Source organism: Bos indicus, chromosome 14 (assembly GCF_029378745.1).
Source record: "Bos indicus isolate NIAB-ARS_2022 breed Sahiwal x Tharparkar chromosome 14, NIAB-ARS_B.indTharparkar_mat_pri_1.0, whole genome shotgun sequence".
Lineage (NCBI taxonomy): Eukaryota > Metazoa > Chordata > Mammalia > Artiodactyla > Bovidae > Bos > Bos indicus.
The window spans coordinates 55,032,992-55,058,437 of NC_091773.1; the positions used below are offsets into that span (position 1 = coordinate 55,032,992).

At 43.8% G+C, this 25,446-nt stretch overlaps 1 protein-coding gene across 8 annotated transcripts in view; it reads left to right on the forward strand.

The window, feature by feature from the left end:
- The window catches only part of SYBU (syntabulin), a 128,673-nt gene that overhangs the window by 33,388 nt on the left and 69,839 nt on the right, over window positions 1-25,446 (forward strand). For 2 of the 8 annotated variants that reach the window (XM_070802779.1, XM_070802776.1), the window contains 2 exons: window positions 10,682-10,762; window positions 12,512-12,716. In XM_070802779.1, coding sequence (XP_070658880.1) covers window positions 10,739-10,762; window positions 12,512-12,716 — 229 coding nt within the window. In that variant the 5' untranslated portion in view covers window positions 10,682-10,738. Of the gene's footprint in view, window positions 1-6,720; window positions 6,841-10,613; window positions 10,763-12,428; window positions 12,717-25,446 lie in introns of those variants that run through there. The other 6 variants (XM_070802778.1, XM_070802775.1, XM_070802780.1 and 3 more) reach the window with 6 other exon arrangements.

Genomic DNA, 25,446 nt, shown 5'->3' on the forward strand with positions numbered 1-25,446 from the left:
GATCACGAGAGATCGTATAAGTCATAAGTAAGTGTATGAACTGCATTTCGAGGGCGGTGATGAGACTGAAGCGTTTCAACTGGGGCTGGGGGATACAGGGTAGGGGCTGATCAGATTTGTCGAAAGACATCATTCTGGCTATTTTAAATGGACCAAAGGGACAAGTCTATGCACTTGATTAGAAATCCAGGCAGTCAATGCCATTTTCAAACCCAATACAATATTGTAAAGTAATTAGCCTCTAATCAAAATAAATAAATTTAAATTTTAAAAAAATCCAGGCAGTCAGAAATGGTAGAAAAATGAACACATTTTAACGATAATTAAGAGGTAGAGTAGATATTAGTTAAGTTCCAGTTCATTGTAAAAGTGATGGTGAGACAAGAGTTGAGAGTTCATCCAGCTTCCTGAGTCTGCACAATGATATCATTTATTAATTTCAGGAACTCAGGAAAAAAAGTTCTACCTTAAGAGGAATTACCAATGGATTCCATTTGGAATACAGTGAGTTTTGGACCCTGAGATTTCCAGATGGCTTATGGGATAGCTATGGAATAAAAATTTATTAAATTTATGGAAGATCTGTGTATAAATAGTGATTGAAGCAACTGAAAAGAAAGTTGCTACCGGGGGAACAGTAGGATAAAAGCGTAAGAGGATCAGGGCCAGGCTGAGGAACACCAATATTTAAGAAACATACTTCAAGGATACTGGGTCAACAGGTAAAACAGGAGGATTCTGTTATGGAAGGAAAGTGGGTTTCAAAAATGCTGGAGTGTTTAATTGTGCCAAAGACTGATGAGAGATGAAGATTAAGGTAAAAACCAGTCATTAGAATTAACCACACAGAAATGATTTGTGACTTTGGGCAAAAGCTGTTTGGTAGAATGGTGGGTACAAGTGTATGAGTGGGTTGGGTGAAGAAGCAAGAAAGTGTGAGACCTGGGCATATCAACTTTTTTAAAGAAGTTTTATGATGAATGGGGAGAAGCAATGGGTAATACTAGAATGATACAAAAGTTCAGAGAGTTATTTGTTTCCTTGGGAAAGGTTTCAGGATGTTTAAATGCTGATGTGAAGTGTCTGATAGAAAAGTAGGTTAAGTTATCCAAAAAAAGAAACAAGTAGAATAGCTAGTAATAACAGCTAACACTCACTGAATGCTTAATGTATACTAGGCACTCTTCCAAGTTCTTCATGTGTAGTAACTCCTCTGATGCTCACCAGTAGGTACTCTGTGATTATTTCATTTTGTAGATAAGGAAATAGAAACCTGGAGAGTTAGAAGGACTAACTGATGGAATAACTTTGCTTAAGAAGTGGAAAAGCCCAGGTAAAGGAATTACCCTTGAACTGAAGAGAGACTACTTGCGTTCTACAGAACCAGACATGGGAAGAATGGGGTGGAGGCAGGTGAATTTATAGGTCTGGAAGCAGGAGATTGAGTTCTCTTAATAGCTTCTAATTTGTCAGTCAACCAGGATGGAAGGGTATTTGCACAGCAAGAGATGGAGTGGTAGACTGGTAGGTTTGAAGCACCAAAAAGACGTCAAATAGACCCTATAAAGAATAAGAGGGAATGCTGTACTGTTAAGACCATCCAAGAAAGATCCAGAAGTCTTGGTGTTGATTCAGCCATGGAGATTTAGAAGACTTCAGAAGTAAACCAAATGGGTCAGGGGTATAGGGAAGGGCAGGGGATGAGTAAGAGGTGTCCAACCATTTGATAGGGACTTACTTGAACCTTCTTTAGAAGTAGGGTATAAGTATACTTAATTAATCAGGTAGACAGGGGATGGATGGTGTCCAAAGATAAAAAGTTAAAGAATAGATCTTATCTCTCTTGGTAAACGTCACATTGCACTTTAAAGTATGTGGGTTATTTTCAAATATTACTTGATACTAATTTCAAATATAACTCCACATTGATAAGAGAACAGACTCTGTATGATTTCAATACCTTTAGGCCATGAAATTTTTGCACCTTGTTTTATGTCCGTGTATTGGTTCCAGTGTCTCCTGGTTTATAGTCTGTGGGAACTTGAATAGAATTTGTATCCTGCTATTTTGTGAAAATTGTATAAATCTGAATTATGTTGAATTGGTTCATAGTGCTTTTCAGGTCTACTATGTTCTTCTACTTTTCTGTCTATTAATTCTATTAATTTCTGAGAGTTTTTATATTGAAACTCCAACTAAAAATCTTATCTACTTAAAAATAATTGTAATATATAGTGGAAATATATGTAACTTTATATTTTTCAAGTCTCCTGTAAATCTGTCGTCATATTTTCATAATTTAAAAAATGAAAATGGAGAAAAAATCGATCTTGGTAAAGTGGTACATGACAACTATACCTCTGCTTAGTTTTTCTGTAGACTAAGAAACTGCTCAAAAAGTCTATTAATTTCAAAAATACACCTTGGAATATACAAGGTAGGAACTATCAGAACATGACTTGACCATATGACTGCCCATGACTTACCTTGCTTGTCTACAGTGACTCAGCAGATAAAGAGATGAAAGGAGCTTGGAACTATTGTCTTTTGAACCACAAAGTGAGTATTATCCTATACCCACTGAATATTGATTCTATTTATTGGCATTCAGTTGAGTGTGGCCTTAAACTATGAAAGTTTTCTGAAAGCGCTCAAAGTTTCAATAAAGGCAATACTACTAACCAGTCCATCCTAAAGGAGATCAGTCCTTCCTGTTCATTGGAAGGACTGATGCTAAAGGTGAAACTCCAATATTTTGGCCACCTAATGCGAAGAGTTGACTCATTGGAAAAGACCCTCATGCTGGAAGGGATTGGGGGCAGGAAGAGAAGGGGACGACAGAGGATGAGATGGCTGGATGGCATCACCGACTCAATGGACGTGAGTCTGAGTGAACTCTGGGAGTTGGTGATGGACAGGGAGGCCTGGCGTGCTGCGATTCATGGGGTCGCAAAGAGTCGGACACAACTGAGCAACTGAACTTGACCGAAATGAAGGTTTGTTTTATGAAGACAACTTTGTTGCAAACCAAAGAAACTTGAGGTATCAAAATAGAAATTTACCAGTGAACCAATAGGTGGCAGTATAACATGGTGTTCTTGAATTTTTAAATAATTGAATTAACAATTAGGGCGGCAGAAGTCTTTCAAAGTGGAAAGAAGGTGGAGGTAGAAGGTGTACAAAGTGAGGGAGGGGAAGGGAGTGGAAAGAAGAGAGGAGAGAGCAAGAGGAAGGAATTCTGAAGGAGCCAAAATTGCAACAGAACTTATTCATTCCCCCCAAATTCACCCCCGGAAGTCTCAGAGTCCAGTCTGATTCACATGCTGGCAAGCCCTGGGGACGGTCATCTTTCATGGTGTTAACACAATAATAGTGTAACAGCTGATGGCTGTATCCATATCTCTGTTAACTAGGCTGTGAGATACTTGAGGACAGGAAACATGTTCATTTTTGAATGCTCTTGAACCAGTGCCTAAACTAGTGTCTGACTCAGAATTGGAATAAAATAAACATCGATGGGTGAATGAATGAATGAATGCATGATAGATATCTGGCGATTTATCATGCCATCTGCTCTAACCTTTCCCAGCCACCTTTGGGAAGAAAAGTCCTGTCATCTTCTTTTCTAATGAAAAGTTGTTTCTCACTTTGTATCTCATAAGTCATCTGGGGGACATTTATCATTTTCCTTTAATGGCATTCAAATAAAAATCATTAGGATGAGCATGCAAATCAAGCAGGAGGCACCAGTAGCGTTGGAATGGTTTGGTCCTGAGGGAGAGAATATATCTATGAAGTCCCAACCATGTGCTACATAAATGATAGACTTTGCATGGATTCTTATCTGACCCTTACAACAGTAGTACGAACAAATTATTGTTATTAAGTCCTCTTATAGGTGAGAAAATGAGGATGAGAAAAGTTAATTTGTCCAGAAACACTAACAGGTGCAACCTGATCGTCCTTCTTTCCTTCCTTCCTTCCTTCTTTCCTTCCTTCCTTCCTTCTTTTTTTAACTAACATGAGACAAAGGTTTATTACCTACTGAGTCCCAGAGGGGTTAAAAACTTGTCTAAGGTCATGCAGTGAGAAAGAGGCAGAGGACTCAAATCTGGTCTCTAGGACTTGAGAATTCTTGTCCTTTATTAAAGTGCATCTTTCCATCACAAATCTTTTTTCAGACTTTGGGAACCTCATTTCATGTTCCTGCTCTCCTTTGAATTAACATCACATTATGGCAAGCTAGTACTGACACTTTTGAATAGAAAGGGACACAGTGTTTCTACCAACCTACCAACTTGGAGTCATTTCTCCAGTCTGGACTTGCTAACTCTCCCCCCACCAGCTCTTCCTGAAACTTTTGGCTAGTGTAATTGACACCAGGGACTTGGGAAGCCAGGCCTGTGCTCTGAACTTCCAGCAGCAGCCCCAGCTGTTTGTCAACAAGCTGAAAGCATCCTATCTTAGAGGACTGGTGCCCAATCAGAAGGCAAACAGAAGGTATTTTATGAGAGAACAGTCGGTATTAGCCTACCACAGTCATCCAGAAATAGCCAGATATGATGGCGTTGAAGGCCTAAAATGCCATATGTCACTTAGAATCATATTCTCATTTTAACAGTGCTATTTTTGATGCATAGTAGATAAGCCTGAAAGCAAATACACAAAAATGCTAACAGAAGGAATATGGATAATTGATGTTGGGGCAATGAGATGATGAGTAATATTTTTGTTTTATTTGTCAAAATTTTAACTGTGTGGTTTTAGTACCTTTAAAAATAAACATTAAAATTTATATTTTTAAAAGCATTCTTTTCTCTCTGATGAAAGAGTTAGAGAGGACAGATGAAACATGGGCAGGTGAAACAACATAGACCAGATTCCCAAATTCTGGGTGTATCTTCTTCCAGACTTTTCTGCATGGATTGGAAAAGAGCTGCGACTACATCGCTGCTGTTTAGTCACTACGTCATGTCTGACTCTTTGCGACCCCGTGGACTGCACCTTGCCAGGCTCCTCTGTCCATGAAATTCTCCAGGCAAGAATACTGGGGTGGGTTTCCATTTCCTTTTCCAGGGGATCTTCCCCACCCAGGGGTCCATCCCAGGTCTCCTATATTGCGGGCAGGTTCTTTACCACTGAGCCACCAGGGCAGCTACATAGCAAAGACTAAATTTATTCACTAGATCACATAATTTCTGGTGATAAAGGAAAATGGTTCACAGGAATGGCCTAGGAGGTGGAAATAAAGCAGAAATCAAATGTGTCCTCAGCTCCACAACTGCAGAAGTAATCCCTCCACCCCCGACCAGCAGTGCCTCTAGCTGGTGCTTCTAGGTTTCCCCTGGGCTCCTGTAGCTGCCATCATAGTAGTTGGCCTCTAGGGGCGCTCTGCTCCATTTTGCAAAACCGCTCTGGTCCTTCCAGGAGACAATCTCGAAACCTTCCTCTTTCCCTCCAATCTTTTAGCAGAAATAAAGGAAGAATTACTGTTAAAAATATAAAAGCACATTTACTAGAAAACTGAAGGGAAAGCAAATTCATGGAAATAAATGATACAAGGGAGAAAAGATTCTTTTATCTTAATGTAACAAATCTAACCACAGACCTGCTTTCTGAGAGTCCAGATTATGACATTTTTTTCTAAGCCTAGACTGCTGTGGATGCTGAATGAGTCAGAGCCTTTCAGCTGAGGGACCTGTTCTGCCCCTGCCAGGTCTGAGGAGAATCTCAGCCTTCACTCCTCATCTCTCTAGGTAGCTAGCTAATCCCAGTGAGTTCATGCAGCTTTGAAAGGCCCAGTCCTGCTCACACTGTCTGGTTTTCCTTGGTCTCCTGGAAAGAAAGACCCAGAATTCAGCCTCTGGATTTAGGCCTTCCTATGTCGACCTCACAGAAAACTTCCTCTGCCTTTTCTGGATGTCTGGAGATTCACACATCTCCCTGTCTTGTCCCATCATTTGAAGCATCTCAAGGCTCAGTTTCTCCTATCTGAGTGGCATCCTTGACACTCATACTTTCTGGGCATCTTAATCTCCATCATTCTAATCTACTGTCCCAATAAGCATACTTGTCCATCTGTGTTTCCCCAGTTTGTTCGATACAATCACCATACCTGTGTCTTTGGCTAATATCGTCCCCGATTCTCACAAACAAAAGGCCACAAACAGACAGCTTTGGGGAGGATTACCTCATGTCTGCTGCCCCATCAGGCAAGCAGAAGACTGGATCCTTACCATCCTTCAGAGACTCCAACCCCCAACCTCTGCCTCCCCACCTGGAGTTTCCCTTCATCCCTGTTCTTCCTCTGAGAGCTCTCTCTGAAGACTCCTTTGTAGGGCAGAGATAATCGACACACTCTGAACCCGATGAATGTTCCAGCCAGTCTTGCCTCAGGTACCTACTCCCCCGATTGCTTCAGATACTCTCTGGACCCCCTCCTCAGGGAGTGACCTCGCAGAATTCTACCCACTACAGTTTCACAACATCAAAATCCCTTAACCATATAGTAACAACAACACATAGGAGAAGAGGAGGGTTGAATCACTCACACATGCTCTTATGGGAAAGCAGGCAGCTCTCTCCCTGGTTAAGAAAAATATGGGTCTCCACCCCACCACAAAAAAAAAAAAAAAAGAAGAATCCCAGGATGCCCCAGAATGCAGTTTCTTTTCTTCGTGACGTGTTATAAAGCACGTCAGCCGCTCCTTGTTGCTGTGCAGATCACCCAACATCGGGTCACTGAGACAGACGGCAGCACTGGCTCACACCGCTGATAGGATTAGGAGCTGGTGCTTTGTCAGCCCTGACTGAATCTGAGGGAGCCCCCAGCATTCGCAGGTGAGCTGAGAGGCAGAGTGAGCGAATGAATGTGGGGGACTGGGATGTATCTTGGTTGAATGGTGCAGATTTTTTTTTTTTTTTCTCTGTGGCCGTGCATTTGTATATTTGTATTGTCTTTTCTGTGAAGTTTGCAGTCTGGGGGCTTCCTGTCAAGAAAAACCTGTCCTTTATGACTTATCTGTTTTCAGGGATTGACGACATGCACATCACAGGATTTTGGGGGGGCTCAAATAAGATTATACATGTGAGAGAGCTCTGAAAATAGAAAGTTGTGTGCACATGAAAGGCATGAATCATTTAATTACAAATTTCACATAAGCCAAACAGCAATTAATTTACCCTAGATGTGGGGACATAATTACATAAACACATCCCTTGTCTCCCAATCTGCCGTACCCTATCTCCCCTGTTCTTCCTAGGTCTGGGCAGGGGTATTATTTATAATCTCGAAGAATTCCAATGTTCGAAGTAGTTACTTTCTAAAAAAATCAGCATTCTAGTCATTTCTAAGGGAAAAGCCACAAAATTCGAAAACCAGAGAATAAGTATTAAAGTAGAGGATATTTTTGAGCAGATCAGAGCTGACTATATTATACTGTATTAGATTATCTCTCTTTGATGGTGTGATCCTAATGTTATAAGACACTTCTCTTAATGACGTGAGAAACACTTGAGTGAAATTAAAGGCAAGACAGATATTAGCATTTGTAAAACTTGCCTTTTAGAACAGCATAAAAACAGGCTTGGGTTCCAAAAGTACAGAGCTAAGAGGCGTTTGAACACTAAATCACCAGCCTTTCCCTTAGCAGGGTTGCTATGGTGACAACAGGGCTACAGCACAGCCTCTCAAGGCCTGCACTTCTGCAGTAAAAGGCTTTCACTGAACACATGTTGGATTTTTTTAAGGCACACACCCCATCATCAAATACAAAGACATATTGGAGGCAGCTTTATCTGAGTCATTTTCTAAACAGAAGTTGTATCTATGTTCTTTATCTTGCACTGTTGGGCCCCTTAAGGGGTTAGAGAATTCACTCATTCATGATTCATTTATTTGACTGTTAAATCTGAGTGCCTACGGTGTCAGGTGGAGAAGGAGATGGTAACCCACTCCAGTGTTCTTGCCTGGAGAATTCCATGGACAGAGGAGCCTGGCAGGCAAGAGTCCATGGGGTCACAAAGAGTTGGACACAACTGAGCAACTGTCACTCACTCATGGTGTCAGGACCTGTACTAGGCACTGCCTACATCCCTGGTGAAGACGGACAAATAAGTAGGGGATTCTGATACAAAATCATAACAGCTCTTCCCAGGTGCATTGCATACAGGTGTCCTGGAAGTATGTAAGGGGAGTCTTTTGGGGAGATCAAGGGAGGTTTCCTGGAAGAAGGTGTTTCTAAAATGAAACTTAATGTATCTTTAGGAGTTGAGGAGGATGGGTAGTGGGGTACAAGAAATGCTCTAGACAAAGGGACCAACTATGTGCAGTAGTCTAGAGGGAAAAGAGAACATGATACTTCCTGAGAACTGCAAGTGCTACAATTTGAGGGGTGTCCATTTGTATGCGGAGGGGGAGTGGCAGGGGCAGTGGATGGAGGGGTGGCGGTGGCAGGATTGGTGAGGGGAGGGAGGATCTCAGAAGAGCAGTGGAGAGAAATGAGATGGGAGACGTACACAAAGCCAGACCAGGAAAGGCCTTTATGCCACATTCAGGAGTTTGAGTATTACTTGGAGGACAACTGGGAAATCATTAATGAGTTGTAATAAAGAAGCATGGCTAGAAAGGCCTTGTGGAAAAATTGCAAAACTGGCAAGAGAGGAATTGAGAGGCAAGGTTGGAAGGAAGACAACTTTAGTTAGACCACTATTGTAATAATCCAGGACATTTGTGGTTTAGTCTCTAAGTGAAGATAATGCGGTCAAACAGAGGCTAGAAGTAATCAGATCCAAGACATTATTTCTAGGGTAGCATGAAGATCATTTGTGGTTTCTGCTATTTGGGGGTCATAGGAAGGAGAAGTCAAGAATGTGAAGTTCTGACTTGGACAACTCAGTGGAGGGTGTTTCTGCTTTTATGCTCCCAGATTTAATTCTCAAGAGGGACCTCAGAAACACCTTAACAGTTTGACATTAACAGTTCGATACTGTCTGACAGTGTATGTCCTTGGGCTCATAATTTGGGCCCATAATTGTAGGAGTTCTGGAATGTCACTTTCCTGAAACCCATATCTAAGATAGCTATGAGCTGTTTAAAAGTATGAATTAATCACCTCTCCCTGACAAAATAAAAATCTTAAGACTTATCAACTTCACTGCTTAAGAGAGCTAAGTAGATTGAAAAGACACGAAGATGTATGTAATAAAACTTATTTATGGATATAGAGGAGGCAAATTGATTTCACTAATCTTCTGATTTCAAGCTCTTTCTAGACTCACTGTACATTCCTAGACTTGAAAGTTGAAGACTCAGAAAAAATGCTTTTTGGAGGACAAACAAGATGGTTCAGGTTCGGACCTTCAGACTTTTAAGGACCATCGTCCTCCCGTCCTCCCTAGAACACTGGATGTAACAATCAGACTGTTCTCCATCCACATTGCTACTTATAATATTCGCCAATTCTGAAATAAAGGGCCTCTAAATTATTATATGCAGACTTGCATTATCAAACTGAAGTGTAATAAATCAAGGCCCACGACCCACACGATGGATGATCCCTATTCAAAGTCCTCAGTTGGACAGGTTTTAGAGTTTTTTTTTGAACATATTTGTCTTCCTCAAATGCTTTTTCTATCATGTAAGAGGATGCAGCAAATACTGAATGGAAGAGCTGGAGGAGACTTCACTGCCCTTTGGAAAGTTCTGTTCAAACAGTAGGTACAGCTGTTTTTTTTAATCCTTCTAGCTACACTTGACGAGGCTATTAGTATTATCCCTCAAATTTAACGAGCATAAACTTTTAGTTCAGAGAAGTCAAGAACTTTAGGCATATAGGCACTTCGAGAAGCGAGAGGAGTGCCGCCCTGAACCGGTTTTCTGAGCCCGAGTGAGGCGTCGCCAGAGCCGCGCGCCGGGCACTCACTCCCGGCGGGCGGGCGGCGGTGGTTCGGAGCTGAAGAGGGGGCAGCCCGGCTTCCCAAGCCAGCCGATCTCTCCCTGCGGCTGTGCCGCGCCGCCAACGCCAGGCCCTTCTGATGCAAAGCCCCCGAGGAGGAGCGCAGCCTCAGAGATCCTGGAACCCAGATGCTGTGTCAGGCCTGCAGCAGTGGCTTGCCGGGGGTCCGGGTGGGGGGCGACCCACCCCGTCTCTCCGGGGAGGTAATTGTGCGGGAAGCTGGACGCCGACAGAAAACCCGGAGGGCAGGGAGGGGCCGCCAGGCAAAAACTTTCCCCTGGTACAGGTTGGCTCTCCGTGATGTCACAGCTCTTCTGGGTTCTTCTCTGCCACGTGCACCCCTTTCGAACCCCATACCAGGTGCCCAAAAGGGGGTGTTGGGCTTCTCCGCGCTGAAGATGCTCCGAGCCTCTGTCCGCGACCCCTCTTAGGGTCGGGCTCGGCAGAGCTGGAGAGGCGCGGGGATCTGGGAGGAGAGCCCGCGGCCAAGTTGGGCGGGCGGAGCGCGCCGAGGAGCCTTCTCGGGGGCCGGCAGGTGAGGGAGGTCGGGGGAGAGGGAGGTGCGACGGCAGCTGCGGTGGCACCACGTGTCCGGCCGGGGCGGGGCGGCGGGGCGCGCCCTCGGAGCCCAGCGCCAGCGGCGGCGGCGGCGCGTCGGCCCCGCAGCAGCGCCGCCCGCGGCGCGCTCAGGCTTAGCGTAGTCTCCTCGCTCCCGGTGCCCGCAGGTGCCACCTCCTGGACGGCGGCAGCGGCGGCGCGAGGAGCCGGCAGGCGGCAGCGCGATGGGACCCCTTCGGGAGACCAAGGTAAGGAGGGCACATCCGAAGGGCTCGATGGCTGTGTCAGCGAGCGCCGGAGGGAGAGGAGAGGTGGGCACTGCGGGGAGGGACGCGGATCAGGTGAGAGCTGGAGGGGTGACCTTTAGGATTGCGGTGGACGGGGACGACGAGGTGGCGAGCGCGATAAGAAGGCAGGGGACTGTCGCCCAGGTGATGAGATCCGAGACCCGGGAGATGGGGAGGCAGTACTGTGTTTGGAGGGTTGACACTGAGGATTAAAAAGATGGACTCCGAAGGGTTAATCCCATTCCCTGAAATTGGAGATTGGGGATCTAGTTCTCAATCGTCGTCCTCCGTGTGTGATGTGACTAAAAAGGATTTGATATATTGGTGACTGAGAAATAAGGACTCCAGCATTGGTTCAGCGTCCGCCTGGTGCCCAGCGGAGCGGCTGGCGTGTGATACCTGCTGGGTGACAGCACAGATTGCAGGCTGGGTGCGGCTCTCGCCCCTGGATAGGGCGGGTGCCTGAGCGACCTCGGGAGTTACCCGCGGCTGGGACTTTCCCTTCAATTCCTGCACTGTGAAGGCCTCTCAGAGGTGTTTACTTTGGCAGCGACCCTTCCTGGTAAGCCGCGTGGAAATGAGCAGAAGGTCATGTTTCCACACAGTGTTCGTTACCTAATCCAAAGCCCTTTTTCAGTTGCAGAGGTTGGAGGGAGCGGTGGGTTTTTTTCCTGCAGAGAGCCCGTCCTGGGAGTCCATTTTAATAAGGGAGGGTGGGGGTGACCCCGACCGACCAGCTCTGGACTGCAGGCCCCCCGTTCTGCTTCTAGGTAATGTGCGGCAGTCTTGGCTGAGCATCTCTGCCTCTTTTAGCTTCAGTTTCCTCATCTGTAAATAGGGACGCAAATTAGCGTGCTCTCTGTGGCCTCCGTTGTTGGAAAGACTAAACAAAATGATGGCTGGCAAAGCACTTTAAAAATGGGAAAATACTGCTGAGATACTGCTTTGGGGGCATTTTCAAAGCCCTCTGCACTTGATGCTGTGTTTTGAAGGAGAGAGACAGGGAGAAAAAAATGTCTTCATCTGAGTGTCCTGTAAGGAAAACAAAAGCTAAACATGATGAGAAAGGCGGAGCCATCTTACCCGGTATTGAATTTTTGTTTGCTTTTCTGTTGGCAACAAGCCTTGTGTACCAGGATATTAATGAATAATTAAAATCCTGGCCGGAAGAGGGGGTGCACTTGAAAGATAAGGTTGCATGATCTATCTAGGGAAACTGTTTCAGGTATAGGGGTCTGCTTTGTCAGGAGACAGGAAAACAGGAGTCAAATTGTCACAGCTAATTTAGGGAAAGCAAAATGGAAGTCTGGAGGAAATCGAGTAATAATCAGAGTGTGCTGTGAGTTATAAAGAGCCTTTGAGAGAGCTGAAAGCTTGAATGTGGTAGGAAAAGCCAGAGTGGCAAGGTGAGTTAGACATGTGAGAAAGGAATAGCCTTCCTGCTAGCAGCTGAAAGTGTGTGTGTGTGTCTGTGTGTGTGTGTGTGTGTACACACATCCATGCTGCAGCGTGTGATCTTCAATAAATTAGAAGGCTTAGCTCAGTAGAAGAGTTTTGGAGCTGATTTTAGCTACTGAAACAAGGACTGCTCTGTGAAGATTTAATATTCAGAAATGTGGCTCCGCAGACACTGAGCCCAGAAGGAGCAGACTGGAGTTCAGAGGGGGCAACAAGTGTCCTTTTGTTTTCTCTCTGATGTCCGATTTGGAGAAGGAGCTGAGAGTACAGCATCATGAGAAGGAGATTGCCCGAAGCCGGATTCCCCGCTTGATTCTTCGGCCCCATCTGCCTCAGCAACAGCACAAGGTGTCCCCCGCCTCTGAGTCTCCCTTCTCGGAGGAAGAGAGCAGAGAATTCAACCCCAGCAGCTCTGGGCGCTCAGCAAGGACCGTGAGCAGCAACAGCTTCTGCTCAGGTACGGTACCCACGGGAACGAAGGCAGGAAGTGAGTACACTGCGGGTGCGTTGTGAGTGGACCTGGAGCGGGCCTCTTACAGTCTCTGAGCAGATGTCTGTTATTAGGATGAATAGTAGGAGGCTGCATCTTTTTGACTCTTGTAACCAAGGGATACAGCAGTTTCTAATGGTTCAACCCCATGGAATTTCATCCCCATTTTTATGTTATTCTAGTTGATAATTTTCTATATGAAATCTTAACTTCCTTTTTATATGACTGTAAAATATATTTCTTGGCTAAATCTGGAAAACGTAGCTTACATTTCATGCAAACAATCTTTGTAAGCCTGGGTACTTCTGTTTCTGAAATCCCCAAAGATAAAGCAAGTCCTAATGAATGAGGTCAAGATCAAGGTGGCTTATATCCCAGTACTGGCTTGACCTTGTATTTTAGAGGGAAAGAAGACAGGTTTTGAACTTACAGGCCTGGCCTTTCTATGAACCCTACAATGTGTTGGACCTTGGGCAAGTTTCTTAACCTCCTTAAGCCTCAGTTGTTACATCCATAAAATGGGTTGATAATACCTACCTTGTAGAGTAGCTGAGAGGTTGAAAGAGACTACATACTTAAATGTATTCCTAGCGCAGGGCCTGCCCTGCAGAGGTGCTTGAGAAATGATGGTTCTTAATGCGAGAACATATGTCAGTTTTGATACATGTTTAAGAAAGTTTCCTTAGAGCTGTGAGCATATTTGGTTAAGGGCACAGATCCCTTCCTACCTCCTAGAGGTACTGCATTATCTCTATCATACAAACTGAAGCACGTGACCTAGAAAGACTTATATTATTTGAGAAGCATTAGAAATTTGGGTAAAATTTAAAGGAGTGACCATATTATGTTTCATGAAGAATGTTTCACAAAGGATAATTCTTAGAATTTATTTAGAGAAAATGTAATCTGAAGATTAACACATTCATGAAAAGGGAAAGATGAATCAAGGTGCTATGATTAATGCCCTAATTAAGCAGGATACAATATTCCATTGTAGTTAGTACCAGTGATTACATTTTCAGGGATTTTAAAAGTGTAGCTTTAGATTTATTATATACTTTCACAAAATAATTCCACCCAGTACATAAGTTGTATATTAGAAATACTGTGCTGCCTATTTTTAAATCCTTTTCTCCATAATGCCTCAGATTCTCTGTTTGATTTTGAAAATATTATATTTTAAAACTGATTATTGCTGAATCCACTGTAAAATGGAGACCCACTGATGGTTTGCTTGACATTCTCCCAGAAAGAAAACAAAAGGAAAACTACTGGAGCAGTAAAAATTCCTGGAACTCAAAGTGGTGTTTGCAGAATGTAATGCTGTTTACTTTCAGTCCCTTTTCGAGCTCAGGAATCACTCTTGCTGAATGCGGATGAACCCAGGGGACTATCATTTCATACTCACACAGCTTTGTTTGCGTAACTCAATTCTACATTTATTCCTGAAATTCTCTCCACATCATCACCTTCTCTCTGACTGACTTTAGCATGAGCAGTGTTACCAGCAAAAAAGAAAAAGTTGGTCAAAGCAAAAGAAAGAGCCCCAGACAGATCTTAAAAAATATATTTGGCAAACAGATAAAATTGTTAATTTCAGCCATGAATCATTCTTTCCAAGACCCATTTCCTGGATCAACCCTTCTTCCCAGGAGCCCTGTCTCCCACTAAGGCCATAATGCTGTACATGAAAATCGAAAGTAAATATTGATCCTTGTGCCATTAACTAGCTGAGAATTGAGTGGCACAAGCGTCTAATGACCGGTGTCTATAAACCTACCTTTTGATCTTCAGTCTTGCATCCTGCCTGCAGATAAGACTCTCTCTGTTCTGGGGTCTCATCTTCCTGCTTGGCAGTTCCCCAAGGTTTGGGTTGGTGCCTTGTCATTCTTTACTTTCCTCTCCTAAGAGCCCTGGTAAAACCCCATGATGGCTTTTGAGTGCTGTGCTGACTAAAATTGACAGGAGCAAGGTCTTTGGGGTGGGGCGTGAATGATGCTTTCAGAGGTCAGTTGGTGGATGAGAAATAAATGGGTTTAGTACTATGGGGAGTATTAAAGCTGCAGGCAGTGAAGTTGAGAATGTAAAACACGTCCAACCAGCAGGGGGAAATAGCTGGTTTTAATCCAGCCACTTTAACGCTGAAGCTACAAAATATGTTGATTATCATGGCAGTTAAGTGAGAGACTGCACATGACTGTGTACATGCAAATCGTAAAAATACCATCCATTGCTACAGTGAAACTCAAATAATGTAGAGATATCTGTTACTGCCATAACTTCCTAACTTTATTGTGATCATTCTGCATTAGTTTGTTTTCTTTATTATAAATCATCACCTTTTACTAACGAGAAAGAGGAATTCTTACAATCTGGTAGTTAAATGGGAGAGAATGCTGTTGCTCAATCACAATGCAATTTAATTTGAAAATTACAGTTTTAAAACTACAAACTAGATTCTTTCCCTAAATCTGTATCAAAGGCTGTGTAAATTATGAAGAGCATCATATATCCTAAGATACTCAGTTTTTAAAAGAATAGTTCATTGAGTTTATATAAAGTTAAATTTACTTATTATAAAGGATTATCCTTTATTTTGAGAGTCTGGCTTTCCTATCATTTGTATTATAACAAAAAATCCTGACAGTGGTTGGAGTTATACTTCAGCAAAATAAATGACAACTCCATATTGAAATGTCCTCCACCCTCACGTTTTTCCTTTAATTTTGCTGATCTATGAAATTAAAAGCCTGCACTATTTTCAGAGTGACCTGTCCATTTTTTACCTACTTTCTTCCTTCTCTCTCTCCACTGCCTTCTCCCTTTCCTTCCCACGGGAGCCTTGACAAGGAACATTTAATGATTTGAGATTCTGTATGCTAATTTGTCTGTTGTCTTGATCTCATTTCACAGGGAAGAAGTTGTCTGTGACCTTTTGCAATTCATTTGGGGTGTGTCCCCAAAGAGCTCTTCTCTTAATGGCTTCTTACTAGCAGAATTTCTCTGAAGAGATGCATATGCTTTGTGCGTTTCGTCAGCACGTGTGTTTTTGCACTTGGACATCATCCTCCTGTTAAAGGAGTCTATTCCTTACAGTTTGTATTTGAACTTAGTCACTGTGACCTCAGGTGGGCGCAGTTAGGTTTATATTGTGTTGGAGGCCAGGCCCTCTTTTGTGTGTATGGCAAAGAAAAAACTGCATTCTTAAAAAATGTTGACTAATGCTTTCTTTAAAAAAAAGTACCTAAGGAAGTACAGTTTAAAAAGTTAAAAAAAAACAAAACCCTGCTTTTATGTCCTCTCTTTTATTTTTTGTCAGTTTTTTTAACCAATGTTTTCTCATAAAATCATCCTGTCTTCCTTCCCTCTCCCTGCCCCCTCCCCATTTTCTTGTTTTAACATGCCCATGAGAAGTGACAAAAACCCACATCTGTGATTTGTGTTCTGGGTGTGGCCCATTGAATCTAGGCCTCTGTCCATTTTTCTCTCCCTCCACCCCCCCGCCTTTTTGTTGTTGTTGTTAGGGCGTTGTGTTTGTGTGTTTGTCATTGTGGCCACAACTCCGGCCACTATTAGGAACTCTAATGACCTGGGTAAGTCAGTCACTTACAGCAGTCACCTGACGTGATCAGCAGCATGCCACGCAGTTCTCTTTGCTTAGTTGAGGCAATAATTACCCCGTGCAACTGGGAGGCAGATGGATTGCTGGGCTTTAGGCTAGTTCTCCTTGGGGCGCCTTGTAAACATGGCAGGTGGGGGAAATGATGCATACAGCACACCGATGGTTTTATGGGAGACCAGTGATTGCTCTGAGTTATTTCCATGTTTCTAATGTGCACACAGTCAAGTGTATGGCCTAACCCATTAAAAAGCGTGTCCCAGATCAATCAGCCGAACGGACAGCATCTGAGAAACTGATTCTTTGCAGTCTAATTCTGAGTAAGGTGTTTGCAGAAATAACTTCGGTAGTTACAGTGGCTGAGAAGAACTCCGTCTTTGGGTGCAGTGACCTAGAGGTAATCATTGTGGCTGTTTGTGGGAAGAACAATTACGGCAAATTACAACCTGACTAGTGCCCTGCCGAGGCATGATAATGCCTCCAAAAATCTGCTTTGCCTTGCCAAACAGAAATATTTCTGCTATGCTTTTGTCCAGTTGAGGAAACTTGGCATCTGCATAGAGTAAGCCTTTGAATATAATGATCAGAATTGAGATGAAGTGATTAAACTGAAGTGAGCTGCAGTACTGAATTACACTATAATTGAATGACTGCCAACCTGCTGTGAAGAAAAAAAAAAAGAACAACTAAAACCCTAAGAATTTAGTATCATTTTAATGAGCATGGGACCTAGGCTCTGCGGCATGATACATATTTCTGATGCTTAGCTGCCTCAGCCTCAGAAGTAAGTACCTAATGAAGCAGCTCGCAAATGAAGGGCACATAGACAGTGCTTCTTTGAGGATGCGGTAACTGCAATTAGAGGGACAAGAACAAAAGGTTTTGCCATTTAATAAAAAAAAAATTACTCAGTGTGAACAGTGAAAGGTTGGAGTTGGACCATGCCTGAGAGCAAATTGTGGTACTTACTGTGAACATCCTTCATGCTGTAGAATTCTCATGTCTGTGACGTTGTTTATCACTTCAGAGTGTGGTGTTTGTCTACAGTCAGATGCCCAGGAAAGCTGGTTTAAAATGCAGATGCCTTGGCACTATCCTAGCTTGTTATTCCAGGATGGAAGGGCCAAGGAATCTGTATTTTATAGACCTTCTGGATGACTTTTACCTAGTGAAGTCTGAGCCTCTCTATTTTGCAGTCTGCATGTGTTTAGGGATTTTGTATGAGGGATGTGAGGGGTATGCCCCAGTGGCATCCCAAGATGAACAGGGATCAAAGACGGCAGAAGTGGTGGCTAGACAAGCTGTTTAAACCCATGGCATGGGACAAGGAAAATGCTTCCACAGTTCCTGGAAATTACAGCTTCTCAGTCCGTATTTACAATTCTCATGTCATTAGTCTTAGTGATAGTATTATTTATGTCTACATAGTGGGCTTAACTTGTGTTCAGATGGTAGAGAAGTTAAGGGGAGGAGAAAGCATTTCTTTCCTCTATTTTCCTGGATAACCCTCTTTCTGGATATACTATCTGTGGCCAGACTTTTAATTCTTTTGCATTTACTTATTTTGGCATTGGGATGATTTGAGGTACATTGGAAGCAGTTGTACTGGGTACAACATGAATGTGCCCTAAACACCCAGTAGGTTCACTGAGAGGGATGGGAAAAAAAAAGAGAAACTGAGGCCTGGGAGTAGCAAGACATTCAGCTTTTTGCAAACTTCCATAAAAATGTATTAATCTAATAAGCATTTATTCAGTGCCTGCTAAGGGTCAGGCTAAGGGTACAGAGATGAATAAAACACAGGGATTGGAAAAATCAAGTATTTTACTGCCTTCACTTTGATAAAATATCAATAAATGGGATGATATGTGTGGAGGCATTTCCCACACAACTGCCTTTATCTCAGTGATTTTGTATCTGTTCGTTTTTACCCACACCCACTCGACACACACACTCCTTCCTTGTAGTTTGAGTTTGTTGCTCTGTTTATTATCTGCACTGGCCTCTCACATTTCATAAGCCCAAGGGTTCAAAGGAGTAGCATTTGTTAGTGTGGTGTAGTAGATAAACATGAGCCTTGGCATCCACGGACCTGAGTTAAAAGCATGAAATAAGATTAGAAAGGTGAGCAGGACCAGAGCAGGAAAGGCTTTGTTCACCTTGTGAAAAACTTGATCCCTGAGGTCCAAGGTGCGTACAGGAAGTGAACCCGTAACGTAAAGAGTGAGGCCACCTGGCTAGATGACAATAGGTTTGGACTCTAGAACTGGACAGTGTATGCCCCTTCTAACAATAGTCAGAGTTTTAAAAATTCAGTGCTTTCCCCCCCCACTATATGGGTCAAATAGCATACATAAGTAGCTGGATTTAGCTCTTGGACTGCCGTTTTGCAATTCCTTAACATCCTCCAGAGCCACTGAAGGGTTTTCCCCAGGGAAGGGTTTTCTAGTTTATGACTAGATTTATAATTTAGAAAAATCTTTCTGATTACATGTGGGAGATTGGATAGGAGGAGACAGAGAATGATGGTGAGAGCCTGCCTGGTTTGAAGGCCACTGTGGTGACAGTCTAAGTGAAAAATGATAAAGTAATAAGTGTGAGGACTGAAGCCAGAATGTGTGTGTCTTAGTCACCAGTTTCAAGCGGAATGCGTCTAAATTTCCACTGGATGAACCCAGATGAAGTAGCAGGACTGGGGAGGAGGGTGAGTCAGGTGAATGAACTCAGATTAGGCTTTGCTGCACTTGAGATAAAGGTCTTGAGCTGTGAAGAGAAGTCAGAGATGTTAGTAGCTGAAGTCAGTCAAGGGGCTTGACACAGGTTTCCCTGCCATCTTAAAGTAAAGCATCGTGTGAAACCTTTTGTGAACAGAAATGGCATAAAGCGAAGTAGTCACCTTCGGACATGTCTGGTAATAGAAATTGTTAGTCACTCAGTCGTGTCCGACTCTTTGTGACCCCATGGACTGTAGCCTGCCAGGCTCCTCTGTCCGTGGAATTCTCCAGACAAGAATACTGGAGTGGGTTGCCATGCCCTCATCCAGGGGATATAATTGGTTTATTACAGGAAAGAAACATTCCTGTCCAGAGGAGTTCAGTGTCTAATTATCAGAGTCATCGGTGTAAGGGAACAGGCCCCCAGTGCTGTGACAGCTAGAGGAGAGCTCTCTTACTAAGAAAATCAGAAAATATCCCACTCCGGAGTTGGTACTTGGAAGCCAGGAAGGAAAAATAGCCATCCCGTTTATGTTTTATTTAACTGTGTGTGTATATGTAAGTGTGAGAAGTGTGGGTGAGGTGCATGTGTGTAGTGATTGGTGTGTGTATGTGTATACATCTGTATGAGTGTGTGAGGTGTGCACACATCTGTGTGCCTGGTGGCAGGAGAGGTGGAAGGCTGGCGAATCAGCAAAGCATTCTGGAGGAGGTGATGCCTAAGCTCTCTGTTCATGCAGCTCCAGTCAGGTTTTCCTCCTTCTTTCCCCCTGAATTGACACCTGTGCAATTCTCAGGATCCTCACCGCACCACCAAACCTAACGGTGGATTCTCCGTCTTCACCTCTTCATCCCACTGGATTCCCATCTCAGTATATGGCACCCACTTCGTCTAGACAACAGCATTCCAGTTCAGAGTGAAGAAGGAATTCAGGACAAAGCCACATACCCACATTTCCCAGGACTCAACTTGACCCAGGCCAGCCCCCTGCCCCACCACCCAGGTGGTGGATTTTACTCTGAAAAAGCCCAGGGGAGACAAGACTGCTGGGTGCGCCTGTACTGTTAGCTGGCTTTGCTAGCACTCACGCAAGGTAACTGCATTAAACCTCTGCTGCCCTCGGGCTTGGACTGTGGCATCTCCTGCTTTGGAGACACTGTCGGGCCGCATGTCTCTCGGAGCAGAGACCTTCCCAGCTGCTCCATGCACTGCTGGGTGGTCAAGGTGCCTGTCCTCTGCTCATTGCCCGGGTTATACTCCTCCTGCTGCAGGAGGCCAGTCATGTCAGGCTGACTGCTGTCTCTTTTTAGAGAACCCTAACCAAACTTCCTAGTGCTCATCATGGGGGCTCGCCCAGCTCTCACCCGCACCTGGTAGAAACCCGTCCTTCAGCTTTTCCCTGCTCAGTGTGAATCTTCCCAGCACGCCTCCTTCCCAGCTGTCCCTGCTTCATTCTCTTCTCTTTAGCCTGGGGTGGTCCCTGAATCAGGTGGTCCCTGATTCCTTTTAGGTGTTGACAGAGCCCTCAGAATTCTTGAGACCCTGTGGACCCTAACCTGCCCTTCTAGTCGTCCTGAGGTGTGTGTGAGGGTTATTTATTCTTTAATGCTAATGATTATATGTTTTCAATTCAAAACTAAGATCTATGTGCAAACACATACGTCAGAGTAGATGTAATAACACTTACACTGCTTTTTGCCAAAGTGAGATCCTGCTTTAGTGACCCGTGATCCTTTCTAAGTAAAAATATTTATCAAACACCTATTGTGGACAAGGTGCTATCCTAGGAGCTGAACAACAGTGATGAACAACCCTGACAGGACTCCTGCCCTCCAGGAGTGTGTATTCTAGGCGGTACCTGTACCTGTCATTGCTTGTCAGTACATAGAGGTGCCCCCATTCACTGTACTGACAGCTAGGGTTCCTCTGGATCGAAGGCTTCATTTATTCAGCCATTCCTCTGTGGATGGACATTTCATCTCTGAGGCTGACTTTTCAAAATTCAGAATTTCATTTATTGAATGTCACTGAAATGAACTTTATTCCTGAGCATCTCTCTCTCTTTCCTGTGTTTGTATCTTTTTTAAAAAAACTAATACCCTGATTCATATATATTCTCTAAAACAATTCTTTTGTTTTCAGATAGAAAGATCAAGATGTAGAAATTAGACTGTATAATAAGCATTGTTTTTTCCTTAACGTACTTCAACATTTCTCCATTTCAATGCTTTACTGCATCTGATCATCGCTATCTTCAAATGCTCAATGTGAGAAAAAATAGAAAGGAAGGGGAAAAGATTTGCATTGCTACAAGAGTGTCTGCCTCTGTCCGTGGAAGTTTTCCAGGCAAGAAATACTAGAGTGGGTTGCCATTTCCTTCTGCAAGGGATCCTCCCAACCCAGGGATTGAACCTGCATCTCTTACATCTCCTGCATTGGCAGGCAGATCGTTTTCCACTTGTGCTACCTGGAAAGGGGTTTGCTACAAGAGAGGTCCCTGTAATTCAGGTGTCCTAAGAGTGGTTTCCCTGGTGGCTCAGATGGTAAAGTATCTGCCCGCAGTGTGGGAGACTGGGGTTCGATCCCTGGGTCAGGAAGATCCCATGGAGAGGGAAATGGCAACCCACTCCAGTACTCTTGCCTGGAAAATCCCATGGACAGAGGAGCCTGGTAGGTTACAGTCCATGGGGTCTCAAAGAAACTGAGCAACTTCACTTTCTTCCTTCAGAGTGGGTTCGGGTTTCCTTGTTATAAGGTTTTCAAGAGATCAAAAGATAGCTTCCTTGTCTGACTCTCTGTGTGTCTCTTCTTTCCGTCCTATCTGCCAGGTCCCCTCCTGCCCTGCCTTTCCCTGTCTGCTATCTTCTCCCAAAAAGGAACCTTAAAAAAAAAGGTCTTTATAAACCCGTGATTTAGAAGCTGCAAATAAACTCATATCACTAAGGAGAGGGAAGATCAGAAGCATTAGTAACATTCCTATTTTGGAAAGATCATAACCCTGTGAAAGAAAGAGCAGGAGAAATAAAAGCTTGCGAGACAGAAGAACTCCCCCACCCACCTCCCGGGGCTCACCTGTCTCCTGGCAGTGACTGAGCCAACCTGGTTCCCAATTTCAACATCGGTTGCTCCCTCACCCAAACGCCTAGATAAATGTGTCATTATGCTACGCTGACTATTTGGACCAACTTGTTTTCCCTTCTAAATTCCCCCCGTGGTTGCTCCTACAAATGAGACAATTTGGCGCTTGGTGGAAAACCAAGTAGAAGCCTTCGTTTCAGAGAAAGCACAGGTCCCGTGAAGAGACCGGCTTGCCTCACCTTGCCTCACCAAATAGCCTCTTTTGCTGCCCAGGGCTGCACCAGAATGACTTTTATGGGAGCACTCGAGGCTCCAGAATAGCTCAGAAATCCCGGGAATGTTTATATGGGAAATGATTATTTTGTCTCCAAGAAACCAGGGAAACTTTCATTAAATAATTTCTCTGTTTTCTGCTTGGTTTTTGTGGACGTAGGTTACGTGTCTTAGTGGAGGTGTTTCATTCCAATCGCTCTAACAAGTTCACCTCCATCAGCACATACATATGCTTTTGTTTACACAACCTTCAGAGTAAATGAGCTCCCTTTGACCCCCTCATTGCCTTGCAGCTGCCATTCTACTTCCCTGTTCCTCTTCACGAGCAGACCTTCACCAACATCCTATCTCCGTAATCTGTCCTTGTCAAGCATGGGGGTGACCACATTAGCAGATCTGACATTCTCTTATCTGCCGTCATTTTCCTTGATTTCCCAGCATGAGTCAATACAGTTGAACAAGCCTCTTTCTTAGGAAAGATTTTCCTCCTTGGCTCCTTCGGGCCCCCCTTTGAGAGTTCCTGTTGGCTCCGTCCTGCCCCTTCCCGCCTCACCGTGTCCGGGTGCCTCAGTCCTCAGTCCTCTTCTCTTCCTGCCCTCCCCAAGGGCTCAGATCTTTACATCCCTCACTTGTAGGATGGTGATGCTCTCCAATCCAACCTCTCCTCTGAGCTTTGTGTGCACACAAAGTCACTTCAGTCATGTCCAACTCTGTGCAACCCCATGGACTGCAGCCCGCCAGGCTCTTTATCCGTGGGATTCTCCAGGCAAGAATACTGGAGTGGGTTGCCACAGCCTCCTCCAGGGGATTTTCCCCACCCAGGGATTGAACCCTTAAGTCTCTTGCATTGGCAGGTGAGTTCTTCACTGCTAGCGCCACCTGGGGAGCCCCCTCTGAGCTTTAGGCTCACATATCCAACTGCCTATTTGATATCTCCAGTGTCCTGGCTAATTTGTGCCTAAGATTTAGCATATAGCAGAAGCAGAATTCCTTTTTTGCGGGGGAGGGTGAGCTGGGTCTTCCTTGTAGCATGTGGGCTCTTCATCGGCTCTTCGTTGTGGCCTGCGTGTTCAGTAGTTGTGGTACACGTTTGATAGTTGTAATACGTGGACTCTCTATTTGCCGCACATGGGCTTAATTGCCTTGCAAGCATGTGGGATCTTAGTTCCCTGACTGGGGATGGAACCTGAATCTCCTACATTGGAAGGCATATTCCTAACCACTGGACCACCAGGGAAGTCCCATCAAAACCAGAATTCTTAATTTCCCCTTCTGTAAACTCATAAACCCATTTTTCTCCAACTCAGAAATGACCACCATATTCTCTGTTGCTTAAGCAAAGAACCTGGAAGTATTCTTGACCTTCTACTTTTCATTGTCATAACTAATGTATCCCCAATCCATCTCCTTTTCTCAGTTTTTACTACTACTCCCTCAGTCAAACCACTGTCTTCTCTCATTTCCACTATGCAGTGGTCTCCATGTGGGTTCACTGCTTCCATACCTTCATTCCTAAAGGGATTACACAGCATGGGTGTTCAGAAGGAGACTCTGGAGTTGACCTCTTTGAATTCATACCCGCAGCTTACTGTGGCCTCAGGGAAGTGGCTTTGTAGTGCTAGTTTTGTATGCCTATCTTATTCAGTTCAGTTCAGTTGCTCAGTCGTGTCTGGCTCTTTGCAGCCCCGTGGACTGCAGTACATCTTGTTAGCGCCTGTCTCCAAGAGGATATTAGATTAAGTTAATTAAATTGCATTAAAGGTTTAGTGTTCTAAACATGCCTGGTTCTTAGTAGGCACTCAATAAATATTAGTGAGACCTAATATCACTAATATAGTCTGTTCTCCACAGGCCAAATGATTGTCATTTCTTGTTTAATGCGTATGATAGCTTCCATTGCACTTGAGATAAACGTAGGGTTCTTGCCTATAGTCGTGCGCATGCTCAGACTTCCGCCTCCTTCAACCTCCTCATCAGTCCTCGGCCCTCACATTTTTCTGGTCTCTTCTCAGGTTCCTCAGTGTACCAGACTCCTTGTTGTTCCCTCTCCCTGGAGTTTTCTCTCCCCTGCCTTTTCCATGATTGGCTTCTTCTCATTTTTTTCATCTCAGTTCAAATTACCTCTTTAGGGCCTTCCATGACAATCTGTCTAATGAAATATCTTCCCACCTCCCACCCAGCTACTCTAATATCACCCAGTTTGTTTTGTTAACAGTACATCACAATCAAAATTTCTTCCCTACGTGGTTTTTGTTTTTTGTTTTTTTTAGCTTGCATATCAACTCTCTCTACCGCTAGAATGTCAACTCCTTGAGGACAAGGATCTTAGAGTCTTGGTCATCATTACATTTTCAATATCTTGAGGACTATCTGCCACACAATAGGAAATCAGTAATTATTTGTGGGATGGATGGATGGATGAATGAGATTCTTACACTTCAACATTGGCAATTGTTTAGTGTCACATTGTATAATGCTGAAGCAAATTTAGGGTGGAGCCTTGTCGACTTCTGAATTTTCACTCCAAAAAGATCCTGAAATTAGGTGAGGGAATAGAATTGCAAATTTTGCTACTGAAAACCTACAGTGCAAAATTATCTGAGCAGCATGCATTAAACGGTCACTGTGTTGAAGCAAAACACTAGAAACAGCTTGAGTTTCTTGCCTCAAATTTTGTGGTCTGTTTATAATGAGATGTCTTCTTTCTAGCAGCTTCCTTCGTCTGTTTTTAATTTGAGCATTCCCCAAATTTCTGCTGTTTCCTCTTGGAACAAACATAGGTAGAAAAATTTAGAAAACAGCTCATGGTGGTGAGAAAGACAGGGACTTCAGAGTCAGACAAACCTGAGTTTGAATCTGAATTCATCCCTTATTAGCTGTGTGACTGGATTTCTTACCCTGTCCAAGCCTTAGTTTTCCCATCTATAAAAATGAGATATTATTAAAATTATAGATAAAACTAGTATTCTTGGACATGAGAGCTATGTTACTTTTATCTTACCTATATCCTTT